Genomic DNA, 15,652 nt, shown 5'->3' on the forward strand with positions numbered 1-15,652 from the left:
ACCCAAGCTGCTGTAGTGACAATGCCAGATCCTTAACCTGCTGCACCACAGGATCTGCTCCAGCCAACTATACTTTAATGAAAAAAAAAGAAAAAGAAATGTAAATGCAATAAAAGAAAAAAAAAAAAACAGAGTTGCCATATAATCCAGCAATCCCACTCCTGGCATATATTCAGACAAAACTATAATTTGAAAAGATACATGCACCCCCATGTTCACAGCAGCACTATGTACAACAGCCAATACACAGAAGCAGCCTAAGTGTCCAATGAAAGATGAATGGATAAAGAAGATGTAGTATATATACACAATGGAATACTACTCAGCCATAAAAAAGAATGAAATAATGTCATTTGTAGCAACATGGATGGACCTAGAGATTATCATTCTGAGTAAGTCAGACAGGGAAAGACAAATACCATTTGATATCACCTACATGTAGAATCTAAAATATGACACAAAAGAACTTAATCTATGAGACAGAAACAGACTCACAGGCAGAGCAAGGGCTTGCCAAGAGGGAGGGGAGTGGGGGAGGGACGGATGGGGAGTTTGGGATCAGCAGATGTGAACTCGTATCTATAGGAGGGATAAGCAAGGGGGTCCCGCTGTTTAGCACGAGGAGCTACATTCAATGTCCTGTGATGAACATGACGGAAGAGACCATGAAAGGGAACATGCGTCTGCGTAACCGAGTCACTCCGCTCTACAGCAGAGGTTAGCACACTGTACATCAACTATGTCCCAATAAAGTTCTTAAAAATTAAAATTTTATCTATAGACTGGATAAACATGGTCCTGCTGTATAGCACAGGGAACTATATTCCATATCCTATAATAAACCATATGGAAAAGAATATGAAAAAGCGCGCGCGCGTGTGTGCGTGTGCGTGTGTAACAATCACTTTCCTATAGACCAAAAACTAACACAACATTGTACATCAACTACACTTCAATAAAAAGTAAATTTAAAAAGAAAGAAAATAAATATTTGAATTATTACGTCATACCACGGACTGCCTGCCCCCAGAGAGTAGCATAACCGTGTCGTAGGGTGGAGTGGGAGAGTCTGAGGCTGGAGGAAGATGAGAGGAGACGTGGATGGAGGACGCCGAGAATGCTTTTGGATCCTTGGCTTCTGGGCGGTTTAGGGGGCTGAAGGGTAAGCAGGACACAGGAAGAGGAGGCTTGCTGGTCAGGAGGGCCGTAGAGATTGCAGGTCAGTATCCAAGAGCGTGACGCATCCAAGCTCCTAGACTGACAGCCTTTCCAAAGCCAGAGACCTTTAAACTCCACTCCACCTAGTCATCCACGGCTACAGCCAAGCCCTTGTCATAACTAAACTACGGCTGGAATCCTGCAGATCCTAAACTTCAAATGCCCCACTCTAACCACCGCCTCCTGCACGCACTGCTCTTTTTTTGTGTGTGTGTTAAATATATGAAACCGAGAATTTACCATTTCAGCCATTCTTAAGGGGAGAATTCAGGGCCATTAAGTACCTTCACAGTGTTGTGCAACCACCACCCACTGTCCATTTCCAGAACCTTCTCATTATCCCTTAAACAGTAACTCCTCACTTCCCTCTCTTCTCCCAGCCCCTGGTTACCTCCGCTCACTTTCTGTTTCTAAAAATCTGTCCACCTCTCTCTCTATAACGCTGCCTGTTCTAGGTAACAGGTGGACTTATACATTCGTCCTTTTATTTCTGGCTTAATGTCTTCAAGTTTCATCCACTTTAGAGCAAGGATCCGAAGGTGCTTCCTTTGTAAGGCTGACATCCCTTTGTATTTTGTTTATATCCGTTCAGCTACTGACGGACATTTGGGTTGTTCCCACCTTTGGGCTGTTGTGATAACACTGCTGTAAAAACCGGTGTAACAGGATCTGATTCCCTGCTTCCAGTTGTTTTCAGTACATTCCTAGGAAAAGTATTGTTAGATACATAATTCTATGTTTAACTTTTTTGAGAAACTGCCATAAAAATATAAATAATGGCATGAGATATATTTATATAAAATATATATTATAAATAATGGCACGAGATAGATACATTCGTATGAAATATATATCGTACATAACGGCACGAGACAGATTCGTATGAAATATATATCGTACATAACGGCACGAGATGTATTTGTATGAAATATATATTATCGTACATAACGGCACGAGATGTATTTGTGTGAAATATGCATCGTACATAACGGCACGAGATGTATTTGTATGAAATATATATTATCGTACATAACGGCACGAGATGTATTTGTGTGAAATATGCATCGTACATAACGGCACGAGATGTATTTGTATGAAATATATATTATCGTACATAACGGCACGAGATGTATTTGTGTGAAATATGCATCGTACATAACGGCACGAGATGTATTTGTATGAAATATATATTATCGTACATAACGGCACGAGATGTATTTGTGTGAAATATATATCATACATAATGGCACGAGATGGATTTGTGTGAAATATGCATCGTACATAACGGCACGAGATGTATAAATAACGACCGTTGAGACCTCCAGCCCCTGGACCACATATCGTCTCTCAAACTACTGATACTCTAAGGTTTCACTTATTTCCCCCTCAAGCCTGGACCCAACTGTTTTTCTTTTTTTTTTTTCTTTTTGTCTTTTTAGGGCTGCACCCATGGCATATGGAAAGCTCCCAGGCGAGGGGTTGAATCAGGGCTGCAGCTGCCGGCCTACGTCACGGCCACAGCAACGCCAGATCTGAGCCGCATCTGCGACTTACACCACAGCTCACGGCAACACCGGATTCTTAACCCACTGAGCGAGGCCAGAGATCGAACCTGCATCCTCATGGATACTAGTCAGATTCGTTTCCACTGAGCCACAACGGGAACTCCCTGTTTTTCATGTCAAACAGTCTCTCACCAGTGTCCCCAGCTATCTTGCTCCTTGTGCCACCTGCCTTGCAAATCCCAGCCTGGCAAAAATGTGACCCTGTGACTTTTCTCTCCCTATTTTAGTTTGCTAAGTGCTGGCAGAGGAGGAAGGAAACAAGCGAGCACACAGGCCGGAGCAGCTACAAATCACGGTCTGCCGTCGATCCGAGCTTCCCTACTTGCAGAGGTCACTCTCTGCACTTTGCCAGCTTCTGCTACCACTTCACATGGCAAATATTCAGAACTTCCACCTGTCCCGTCAAACTCCAGATTTCACCTCTCTCCTGTTGGCAGATGACCTTGTCTTCCGCAGCACTGATAAAACTGGGGCCGTCCGAAAACTTGTCGGCTTCTTCCGCCTCCATCAGTATCCTACCGTTTGTCTTTAGAGATCCTGCCTCCTTCCCCTCTCAGTGGAAGAGCTTTCCGGCCTCCTGACCTGTGTTCTAGCTCTCACCCCCACTGCTTCCTCAAGGAAGCTTTTCCGGCCTGTGTATGCTCATTATCTCCTTCCTACTGTGTCTGTCCCTCAGGCCAAGATGTCTCTGATCCTAAAAATAAAGGTAACTCTCCTCTGGTCCTGCCACATCGCCCTCAACTTACTGTCCCCTTTCTAAGCTGTCTCTCACACTCAAGTCACCGCATTTCGGCTTCTGCTGTTTCCCACTGTATTCAAACTCTCAGTCAGCAAGGACCCTCAAGTGCCAAACCCAACTGGACCTGCTTCTGCTCTTTTTATATATAACTCTGTGCAGTATCCGCCACTCTGTTCTATGATGTCACTATTTCTTTTTTCTTTTTTTTTTTAATGGCCGCACCCACAGCATACGGAAGTTCCCAGGCCAGGGATCGAATCCAAGCCACAGGTGTGACCTACACCACAGCTATAGCAATGCCAGATCCTTAACCCACTGCTCTGGGCTGGGGATCGAACCTGTGCCTCCGCAGCAACCTGAGCCTCTGCAGTAGGATTCTTTGGAGGGGGGCACCCACAGCATATGGAGGTTCCCAGGCTAGGGGTCAAATCGGAGCTGTAGCCGCCAGCCTACACCAGAGCCACAGCAACGCCAGATCTGAGCCGCGTCTGAGACCTACACCACAGCTCACGGCAACACTGGATCCTTAACCCACTGAGCAAGGGCAGGGATCAAACCCACAACCTCATGGTTCCTAGTCAAACCACTATTATTTTGAGCGTTCTGACCCTTGCAGTTGACCAATCTCAACTAACACAGGAGGATTACTGAAAACATTGGGTACACGGGCATATGCTCTGAACTAAACCTAGTTACATGGGAAATAGACATGGAACCGGACAGCCACTGCTGGTCTATCCTGACCCAGGAGGTCTTTGGTTTACGGGTTTCCCTATGAATCTCTTCCTCCTGTTTTCTCTACATGGATGGACTTTCTCTGCTGGCTCATCAGCAAAGCTAAAAACAACCGTCCAAGTCCTAAGCCTTATGTAATTGTTCAGATGAAGTCATTTCTGTTATCCATCTCTTAGTTCAAAATAATTAAAGAGAGACGTTTGAGTAGCTGTTGCTCGCCCAAGGAATTGTGCCCCTCTCTCCAAAGCTGGTTGTACAGTGTTCCTCATTCACACAGCTGTGGCTGGGATAGACTGGAAGTAGGGGGTACTAATACGACACCAAAGCCTATGCTTTGATCCAGGATTGGCAGAGAAGTACAAGTTGCAGGGAAAAGTGTGTAGCCTAGGAAGGCACTATGAACTCAGTCTACTATTGAAGAGCCATGCATATCCAACTGTCTAGTGAACAACGAAGTCTGAACAATCCACTCGTCTTTCTTTCCCACCTGCTCCTCCTCCTGTATATGCTGCAGTTAAAAAAGTCACCACCAGTGTAGTTTCCCAAGCAAGAAACCTGGGGGTCGTCCTTGGCCCCTCCGTATTCATCCCACACGCATACACAACCAACCCCTGAATTTATAGATGCTACCTCCTTTATCATTCTCTAATTCATCCTCTCTATGTCTGGATTGCTGCCTTAATTTGACTCACCTCATTACCTGCCCAAATAAGTGTAATAGCATCTTTAACTGATCTCCCTGCTGCTGGGCTGGTGCCTGTTCAGACCTTGGCTTGGCACCAAGTCTTCACAACCTGGCTCCCGCCTGTCTCTCCCATCTTCCGCACACCTTGATGTCAGCCCTTCAGAGCAGTGTTCATATTGAACCCAACCATGCTGCCTATTCTAAGACCGACTATTTGGGTCTCTCTGCCTGGAATCCTAGGTCCTTCTGCCTCTTCTGCTCTGACATCCCAGAACTGACATTCTTCCAGAGGATTTATTGAGACCCAATGGTTGAGGAATTTGAAAATGCTAAAAAAGCAGATCTTGAGGCAATATAAACTCATCCTTTGAAATCCAAATGCTCTGATATCTAAACTGTGCCTGAAAGAGCCTACATTACCAAGTATATATACACACTGCTCTTTAGAAGGAGAGGCTGAGTACATGCTCACAAGTATCTTAAAAAGCCACTGGAAAGAAGCACATCCTGTCGCATTCGTGGACTTCCAAAAACTTCTAGATGTAAAGAGTGGGGTGGTAAAACTGGCAAAGCGAACTGAGACAGAGAGAAGGAATGTTAGGCGGGAAGAGGGCAAAAAGAATGAGAGGGGTCGCTCGCTCGGCGTGTTCGGACCTCGCCCAGGAGGCGCCCTTCCCCCGCAGCGCAGGGGCCGGGACCACACTTCCGCGACCGCACACCTGCTGGCTCCGAGCAAAGGATGAGCTCTGGGTCCTGAGGTCGTGGAGGGACATAAGGGACACAGTAACGAGTAGGTGGATTTTCCACGAAAATGGAAATACCCACTCAGGCTATTCGCCCAACCCTTCTTTCTTCCTCCTACACCAATGTGATTCAAAACTTAGAGCTCCTTAAACACAGTGTACACTGTACAACTTCTGAATGAAAAGAGAAAAATACTTTTTAAAAAAGGTGAAGACAATGCAGCAATGTTGAAACACTTAAAATATAAAATTAAGTGAAAAAGAAAGGCAAAATATACAGCTATGATTATCACTATGTAAAAAACATATGCACATAAGAAAGGATTGACACAGAAAAATGACCTGGTGATATGGCAGGAATGGCTTTCTCAAGCTCGGTGCTACCGACATTCGGGGCCGGCTCACTCTTTGGTCTTTTTTTTTTTTTTTTTTTTTTTTTTAATTTCTTGGGCCGCTCCCTCGGCATATGGAGGTTCCCAGGCTAGGGGTTGAATCGGAGCTGTAGCCACCAGCCTACGCCAGAGCCACAGCAATTCGGGATCCGAGCCACGTCTGCAACCTACACCACAGCTCACGGCAAAGCCGGATCGTTAACCCACTGAGCAAGAGCAGGGACCGAACCCGCAACCTCATGGTTCCTAGTCGGATTCGCTAACCACTGCGCCACAACGGGAACTCCCTGGCTCACTCTTTGTTGTGGGGGGACGTCCTGCGCACAGCAGAACGCAGCGCAGCACCCCTGGCTCCTACTAGCTAGTGACACATCCCCAGTTGTGGCAACTAAAAATGTCTCTACCCATTGCCAAATGTCTCTTGGGGATCAAATCCAAATTTCCCCCAGGTTTATAACCACCTGGCTAGGGTGACAGAATAACTCAAGATTTTAACATTGCCAACATTGTCATAATGATGTTTGTTCAATAAATACATGTTGGAGGAGAAAAGGAAAAGTCCTTACCATATAGAACTTAACAGCCCCCCCTTTTTTGAGGGGGGTCTTTTTGCCATTTCTTGGGCCGCTCCCTTGGCATATAGAGGTTCCCAGGCTAGGGGTCTAATCGGAGCTGTGGCCGTGGGCCTACGCCACAGCCACAGCAACACAGGATCCAAGCCATGTCTGCGACCTACACCACAGCTCATGGCACCGCCGGATCCTTAACCCGCTGAGCAAGGCCAGGGAACGAACCCGAAACCTCATGGTTCCTAGTCAGATTCCTTAACCACTGCACCACGATGGGAACTCCCTTACAGCCCCTTTTTTCACGAGTTAGAATTTATTAAGTTCCCATTTAACGTGAAAAACTGAAAAAGCTGCAGAACTTGCCTTTCTTTTCCAATGTGTTATCGAAGAGAAAGCTGAATTTCTCAGAACTTGGAAACTTGACCTGGCTCTATGCATGACATGTCACAAATATCTGCTGTAAACTGGCCCGAGGAATAAAAATATCTAAATGATTCTATCCCCACAAATACCTGTTAAAAATTCACACTTCGCATATCTTCAAAATAAATTTACGTTTAAGAAGAAATAATAAGACACAAGATGGAACACATATTTTAAGACAAGTTAAACTTTTCCAAACTAAAACGACTGCATTGGAGCAAAATAAATCATTCTATTTTTAAGGCCCTCTGTTCCCATCTTTTTAGGACTATTAGGTCTGCCCTCTTTTGCCAAAAACAGTTTTCAATCATTCTTCCTGTTCTTTGGTTCCTTGACTCGCATCACAAAGAATGTTTTCTGATTAAGAAACTGATGTGAAGAGGAGGCTCAAGAAGAGTTTCAAGCATCTCCTGTCCACAAAATTCTGTTGTTAAGGTGTTGGGTTCGTACGGGCTTGAAGTTGAAATCAATCCTGTTACATGATCAGGCCGACTGATCTTTTCACATACATGAATGCAGCACTAAAATGTACACCTCACACAGTATTCGCTTAAGCAAGGAACAATTTTCTTTCTTCGTATAAAACTGGGTAAGCCCAAAAATGCATTTTGATTTTTTTTCTCTCCATTTTCTTCTTTTTGCTTTTTAGGGCCTGATTTGGGCATATGGAAATTCCCAGGCCAGGGGTCTCATGGGAGGTACAGCTGCCTAGCCACGGCCACAGCCACGCTTGGATCCCCCACCCACTGAGCAAGGCCAGGGATGAACCCACCTCCTCATGGATATTAGTCTGATTCGTTTACCCCTGAGCCACAACAGGAACTCCCCCCCCCCTCCATTTTCAAAACACACTAGGCTCTAGAAATGTAGTTTGTATTTACCAGTGTGCACCTCTCCACCCTCCTCTCTCGTTTGCTCAGTACAGAAAGCCTGCCATAGTACAGAGAAACAGAGAACATCTTCTGAATGCCTCCAGAGCTGGAGAAGGTGAAACACTTAGCTACCCAAAACATTGCAGCAGGAAAGTAGAAGGAGGTGGTGGAGAGATGACAGACGAACGTATATTCAGGAAGGTGCAGTGTGGACAAGGAAGGGTGAGAATGGCAGTGGAATGAACAGAATGAGAAAACTGGCGCTCAGGGTGACGAGAGACGTGAATGAGGTTGTAGCTTTAAAGGCAGAAGGTAACTGACTTGATGACGCTTGACGTTGAGGATGCAAAAGGCCTCCAGCTTCATCAGGAAGTAAGGTGCATGACGAACACAGGGCAAAAAGAAGAAAATGGCAGTTCTTTGTTCACAGGCCGGCAACCAGGCGAAGCGGTGGTTTGGTGGACTTTGTCATGGCCTGGATTTTCAGGCCCGGTCTCTGTGCAGGGGTGAGTCTTCGCCTGGAAAGTGAGAAAAGGAACGCCTACCCAACAGATTGCGGGTGTTCTCAGCCCTCTTTAAATAAGAGCAGCAGCCTAACTCTAAATGCCTGCTGTGCGTGGGTCCCGGGAAACCGGCGACTCCATCCTCATGCAGAATCCCTCCAGCCCGCGGTTGGAAAGGCCGATCCAGAGGAGGCTCTCCTGTCGTTTCGGGCCATGCTGGGCAGAGAAGAGGGAAAGACCGGGATGCTGAAAAAGAACGGAGAATAGGTCCTTTCCTCCTCGGGTCTGCGGCCGGAGCCTCGGGACCCGGGCCCGAAAGTGTCCTTCGGTGAGCGCTGTGAGGGTCCCAGGGCGCGCCCAACGCCGCTCCACAGCCGCTCAGAGGCCAGCGGCAGGTGCCTGCCCAGTCTCAGGCGTCATAGCAACCGCGCTCGCCGCGGAGACGCCTCCGCCTTCTTCCGGCGGGAACCATAGAAACGACGCGCTCCATTGGCCCAGGGGCTGCGCTTCCTGCGGAGATCATTGTTACGGCGCCGACCATTGGCTCCTGGCTTAGCTTTGACGGGAACGAAGGTACGGCTCTTTCCATTGGCTCTGTAGTACCCAGGGTCACTTCGTGGCGCGTATTTGCAGCTCAAGTCTTGTCTCAGGGCATTTATAGTTCTCAAATAGCTTCCGCCAGGCCTTATCTAGAGCCCTGGCCTAATAAACTTGGACTTATTGTCTGGAAGTAACTTTATACATAAAAGGGACAGGCTGCGCGGTCAGGAGTTCTGAATTGTGGGTGAGGACCTGTCACTAACTGGATGGGGCCCCGGACAAATCACATTTTCGGACTGAGCTCATTATGGTAAAAATGAAGAAACTGGACTTGACTAGAATGATCCGTAAAGCCGAAGTCCTTTAGAAGTCCTAAACACTGAATATTCGGTTTAGGAAAACGGCATCCTAGTTGATGCAAAATAAAACTGAATGACACAAAATTTAACATAGGCTCGGTTTATTTCATCCTCGCTTAAATGCTCTTATTGCAAAATTCTCGTTAGTTCATCAGAGCTCGATTTTACCCGTTTTGGGGCCCTTCCTTTGCTGATATCCTAAACAAACTTGACATTTCTTAGTCTTGCTGGTTTCGCGCAGGGTCCTTTGCAAAGTTTTGCCAGTTCTAGACGCACTACACGGCCGGGTCTTATCCTTACCTTCTAGATGTGCTTTAGTCATTCCCTCTGGCACCAGAGCTCTCGCCGGGGTGTTTTTCTCTGATCTGAAACGCTCACCACCATCACCTTCAGCCCACTTGACTTTCCACTTGGCAGTTCAAGCGTTATTTCCTCAGGGATACATTCCTCCCTCCTCCCATCCGGGTCGAGTGTCTCCTTATTCGCTCTCATTGATTTGTGCTCCCTTTCTTTCTTCGTTTTCTTTATTTTATACTCTTTCACTTGCCGATGAAACAATCCAAAGAACCAACCCCTTGGAATTTTGACATGTAAATACTGTTCATATATATATATATACACATTTTTTTTTCGTTTTAGGGCCGAACCCTCGGCATATGTAAGTTTCCAGGCTAGGGGTTGAATGGGAACTGTAGCCTCAGGCCTGCACCACAGCCACGCCAGATCTGCGCCTTACATCACAGCTCTCCGAAATGTGGACTCCTTAACCCACTGAGCGAGAGCAGGTATGGAACCCACATCCTCATGGATACTAGTCCAGTTCATTACCGATGGGCCATGACAGGAACTCCACAAATACTGTTTAAATGCTCTGAGTGAAAACAAAACGGAATCGAAAAACCCTCTAAATAACTTCATTTAGGGTAGTGGTGGTTGTAATGAAGTATTCAGGTGTATCTTGGCACTTCTCTTTCAACTTTTTCAATTAAAGTTTATTGTACCTCTATGGCCAGACAGACACATTGGGCTACCCTCCCCAATTCACTCCATTTTCTGCATTTGAACTCAGGTACCTGCTTCTACCTAGTTCTTAATGGTACTCTTTCTCATTGCACACTAGACCATCCTAGGGCTCATTCAGGGTGCTTCTCTAGACTATACCTCTTTGCACTCCCAACCAAAAGCCCAGGACAGTCAGTGGTTTGAAAACTTCTCAAGGATTCAGGAACCGAGCAGGGCACCATTTATTGTGAATTATGTGCCAGGTGCCCGATGAATGCTTTATCTTCACTTTTGCTTGTTTAATCCTCGGAACAAATGGCAGCATTTTGTAGAGATAATCACCCTTTTACAGACCAGGAAGTTGTGATGAAGTCAGGTGTCTAAGCGCAGCTGGAAGGGTCAAATCTGGCTAAAACGATTCCAAAACTCATACTCTTTAATGCATTGTAATGCCTCCCTCAGGGCAGTGGTTACCAACTGGCCCCTGCCCAGCCCCAGGTAGCAGCCAGGGTTAGCCTTCCCTCAAGAGCAGTTCTGAAATATTTGAAAGGTAAATTCTTAACTCAAATATGGGGAGAATCTAGGCAAAGTAAATGCAGTGGAAGCTAACCATTCTACAGGCACTCTATCTTGGGGAAGTGTCCTTCTCTCCTACTCTCACTAAAATACGTTTCGAAAAAACACCCTTTCCATTGTGTTGACTTTTGGGCACACACTTTATTGTACTTAATTTTTTATATAATCATTTCCCAACCCAGACATGTTGATTCATCCTTTTAATCCTCAGACTCCTCAGGACCTGCATATAGCAGGCATCAACAAATACCTGATCTTCAAAGCGTGGCCATTCATGCACCCCTAATTCTTGCTACAGTATGAGGAAGACTGATATTCAGGCCCCACATGTGTATTCTGAGGAATATAATTCCCAGGAAGATTTTTTTTAAAAGGTGAAAAACAGCTTGGGTTCATTTTCAAAATCAAGGTAACATTCAAGTGAGTGTGTCAGGCGGTTTGGTCATAACTGCTTTGCCCTGTTTTCCTTTTTTTGTACGTTTTTTAGGGCCGCACCTGCGCAGCATATGGAAGTTCCCAGGCGAGGGCTTGAACTGGAGCTGGAGCTGCCAGTCTACGCCGCAGCCACGCCAGATCCGAGCCGCGTCTGCAAACTACACCACAGCTCACAGCAAGGTCCTTAACTCACCGCAGGAGCCAGGGATGGAACCCGCACCCCATGGATCCTAGTCAGGTTTGTTACGGCTGAGCCACATGGGGTCCTATGTTCATTTTTTAATGAGTAGGAAAGGACTTTTGAAAGACCAAACGCACTTGTCAGCGTACCACTTGCAGCTTTTGCCCTTCATTTTCTGTCTTTCTGAAAGCAAAAAGATTTATTCTAGTTCTCCCCATACGTAAGAGCCCTGGTCCACTGAACAATTTTTGAGCCTATAAATACGGGCTTTTTACTTCAGTTTTTGTCACGTATAAAAGCTGTATGTCGCGACTGAAGGTCGTCCACTAGCTTCTCTTCTATCTCTATGCCCTTTTCTACTTCTTCTTCTGACAACAGTAACTCGGTTTCTGAGTCTTTGGTTATAATAACCACAAACGACCGGCGTGAATCAAGGATATTAGCCACCACCACTTGATGTCGATAAATTTCCAAAGCATTCCGTGCGCGATCAATTACGATGGCGGGGTCAGTCTCCAATTTAAAGGAAATTATAAATGCTTGGGGAGCCCAGTCTTTAACCAAAGGAGAAAGCATTTTTGGCACCATCTTCATTGTTATCTGTATTGGAAAAAGAAAATCTTCATAAGCAAACAAAGTTACTTGTTGACCTCAAGGGAAACTAAGAAAGCAAGGACTCAGCTGTTTGGCTATGTCAATTCAGGTGAGATTTCTCACTGTCACACTTCGAGGCATCGTAAACGCTGACTTAAAAGCCGTGCCTCTGTAGGGTTCACGAGGATTCCTGATTTCAAGCCTTCATACATGTTCTGGGGCAAAACCACCCCATGAGTTAGCCCTGCTCTGCCACCCTCACTGCCATCAGCAGAACTCTAGAGAACGGCATCACATTTTCTCAAACATTCTCTTTTATTTTTTAAACTAAACTCTCAACTGAAAAAATGCAAATAACCTATTTATGCAAACGTTACTTTGGCAGAAGCTCAAACAAGGCTGAGTTTTTAAGCCTCTTAGCCTAAACTATTTCTTGCACTGGTAGACTGGCTATTTGATTCCATTTAAAAATGATCACTAGTTAAAAAAAAAAAAAAAAAAAGACAGAAAGGAGTTCCCATTGTGGCTCAGCATAAACGAATCTGACTAGCATCCATAAGGACTCAGGTTTGATCCCTGGCCTCGCTCAGTGGGTTAAGGATCCAGTGTTGCTGTGAGCTGTGGTGTAGGTCGCAGATGTGGCTCAGATCCTGCGTTGCTGTGGCTATGGCGTAGGCTGGCAGTTACAGCTCTGATTTGACCCCTAGCCTGGGAACCTCCACATACCACGGGTGCAGCCCTAAAAAAAATAAATAAATAAAAACAGGAGTTCCCATTGTGGCACAGTGGAAACGAATCTTGACTAGCATTCATTAGGATGCAGGTCCAATCCCTGGCATTGCTAAGCGGGTCAGGGATCTGGCATTGCTGTGAGCTGTGGTATAAGTCGCAGAAGTGGCTCGGATCTGGCGTTGCTGTGGCTGTGGCACAGGCCCTCAGCTGTAGCTCCGATTCAATCCCTAGCTTGGGAACTTCCATGTGCCGAAGGTGCGGCCCTAAAAAGCAAAAAAAAAAATCACTTTTAACATCTTAGCATTGAGGAAACAGAACTGATTTTATTTTGAGCCATCAAAAACTACTGTAGGGAGTTCCCTGGTGGCTCAGTGGGTTAAGGATCTAGTGTTGTCACTGCTGTGGCTCTGGTTACTGCTGTGGCAGGATTCAATTCCTGGCCCAGGAATATGTGTATGCTTCAAGGGCAGCCAAAAAACAAACAAACAAAAAACTACTATATCAGTCTCAATCCCTTCTAAGGGGAAGGTTAAGTTGTTTTGTGTACTTTCAAGATAGAAGTGAAAGTTACAGGATAAACCACAGCTCCCAGAACTTGAAAAGTGTGAAATCACTAAGCTAAGCACCAGGATTTCCCCTCTGAGTCAGCGAGTGTGAGAGTGATCATATGCTCAGACCCCACTTCATCTCCCTCCTTGGCATTTATCACGCCTAACGTGGTAGGCATTCGACTTGTCTCCCCTGTAGGGCATAAGCAAAACAAGGGCTTGGTATGCTTCTTTTCACTGCTTTGCCTGCAGGTCCTACAGTAGTGTCTGGCATATGGTAGGTACTCAGTACTGGCTGAAGAAAGGGACAAATAAACCATCTTAGGAAGTCAGCAGGTGCCCCCAGTTTTTCCTACTTATAGTCTACTAAGAATCCCCTTGGGTCCCAAGAAGGCAGAGCAAGTCAGCCTCTCAACCACACCACCACCTTCCCCACACCTCTTCCCGCAACTGCAACAATACCCACCATCTACGCTGCCCCCTCCACTCTCGCTCTCTCTGAGTCACCTTCCATACTGATGCCAGAATGTTCTTCTCCAACAAAAACTTTATTCATCATTCTCCTACGTAGGTTCCCTTGGCTCCACAGGATTAAGTCCAACCTCCTCAAGAAGGAATACAAAACCTCCTATGAAGTAAGCTGTCTCTCCAGTCCTCCCTCCACCCCCACCACTCTCCTGACTCCGGAGCCTTCGGGAACAACTTTCTTTCACAATGCACTGCCCACCTCCAAACCCCAATTGTGTACTCTGTCTGGAATGATCTTCTCTACTTCATCGGGTCCCCCCTCTACGCACCTTTTAACACCCCGTTCAAGCCATCTCCTCCAGAAAGCCCTGACTTCCCCCAAGTTTCACTCACCCCATGCTGACTCCACTTGTACGTACCTCTACCAGAGCATTTATGACTCTGTACTGTAATTATGTCTGTGTCCAGCAACCTCACTAGACTGTGAGGTCCTTTAGGGAGGGCGGTGTCTTATTCATCTCTGTATCCCTAGTGCCTAGCACATATGGGATGCACAAAGGCCATCTCCAGATCAAAAGGAAATTAACCCGAGATTGGTTATAGGGAATGAGATCTCCGGAAGAGACGCGCCCATCACCTGCAGCGGGCCCCCAGACGACTGGATCTTGTGTTTAGGCATTTCAGAGGCAGGAACATAGAAATCGGACACGGCCGCAGCCAGGTAAAACATCGCAGAAGAGCCTGCAAAGAGAAGCACAGGGGGTAATAAATCGAAGAGGGGTATGAGGCCAGGTCCTTCTCAGCTCAGGCTCCCCCACGGTGAGAGCCCTGGGTAATGAGGGGGTCAGGGGATACGTGTCTAGGGGGGAAAAGGCTCTGCCGCTGGGCATTGGACAGACTCCTAAAGGCACGCACCTAGCGGATTGAGCGCCTGGGCTGCAGCCTGCAGCAGATGCAAATAGTCGGCCAAAGTGGTGAACTCTACGGCCAAGAAGGTGCCGGCAGCCTCAGCCTCCTGGTAGCTCCGCAGAGCCGCAGCGAAGCCCGGAAGCGACTTCTCCTCCGCCTCCAGACTCAGCAGGCCGGGAGGGGCTCGGCCAGAGGGTCGCAACGCCGACAGCCAGGTCTGGGGCGGGAAGCGGTGGGCAAAGGGGAAGGCAGAGCGAGCGCGGTACAGGAACAGGACGCCGTAGCCCGCGGCCAGAAAGGCCTCTGCGGAGGTGGCCCCGCGCCGCCCGCTGCTGAAGTTGTCCAGGAAGCGCACAGGCCGGGCTTCCAGGGGGACCTTGGTGCCACCGGACGTGACCAACACCACCCGCCGCCCCTGCGAGCCCAGCCCGGCGGCGAAGCGAGCCATAACCTCCGCCCAGCGCGTAGCACCGGCGGGCTGGGGGAACTCGGCCACCAGGTCCACGGCCGCCATCGGTCCCGGGCGGCCCCGCGCCTGCGCGAGCTCGGCGGCCCCGGCGCCACGCCCCCTGTCCCGGGACCTGGGCCGCGCGCAGCCGCAATGGCGTGGGGGCGGTGGCCACCGTGCGCTGCGCGCGCGCGCTGCGGCTCTGCGCGTCCGCAAGGGCGTGCAGGCTACGGCCCGCAGCCGGGGACCCCGACCCCAGGCCGCCGCGGGGTCTGGGCTGGGCCGGCAGCCGGCGCGGTCACTGCCCGCCGCGGTGCTGTCCTAGCCGGGGTGGGGAGCCGGCCGTCTGAGCCTTCCCGGGCGCCGTGCAGACGCTCCTGGCCTCGGGCCCCGCCAAATGCGACTGTCCGGCCCCT

The 15,652-nt window shown here is 47.8% G+C and overlaps 1 protein-coding gene across 4 annotated transcripts in view; it reads right to left on the reverse strand.

Annotated features, from left to right (window-relative positions):
• PPCS (phosphopantothenoylcysteine synthetase) overlaps positions 1–15,396 on the reverse strand; it is a 42,887-nt gene extending 27,491 nt beyond the window's left edge. Inside the window, exons 1-3 of one of the 4 annotated variants that reach the window (XM_003128101.5) lie at positions 14,795–15,396; positions 14,517–14,620; positions 8,263–12,137 (exon numbers count right to left, since the gene is read on the reverse strand). In XM_003128101.5, coding sequence (XP_003128149.1) covers positions 11,814–12,137; positions 14,517–14,620; positions 14,795–15,302 — 936 coding nt within the window. In that variant the 5' untranslated portion in view covers positions 15,303–15,396 and the 3' untranslated portion in view covers positions 8,263–11,813. Of the gene's footprint in view, positions 1–8,262; positions 12,138–13,877; positions 14,016–14,298; positions 14,452–14,516; positions 14,621–14,794 lie in introns of those variants that run through there. The other 3 variants (XM_013977378.2, XM_013977377.2, XM_013977376.2) reach the window with 3 other exon arrangements.

Source organism: Sus scrofa, chromosome 6 (genome assembly GCF_000003025.6).
Source record: "Sus scrofa isolate TJ Tabasco breed Duroc chromosome 6, Sscrofa11.1, whole genome shotgun sequence".
Classification (NCBI taxonomy): domain Eukaryota; kingdom Metazoa; phylum Chordata; class Mammalia; order Artiodactyla; family Suidae; genus Sus; species Sus scrofa.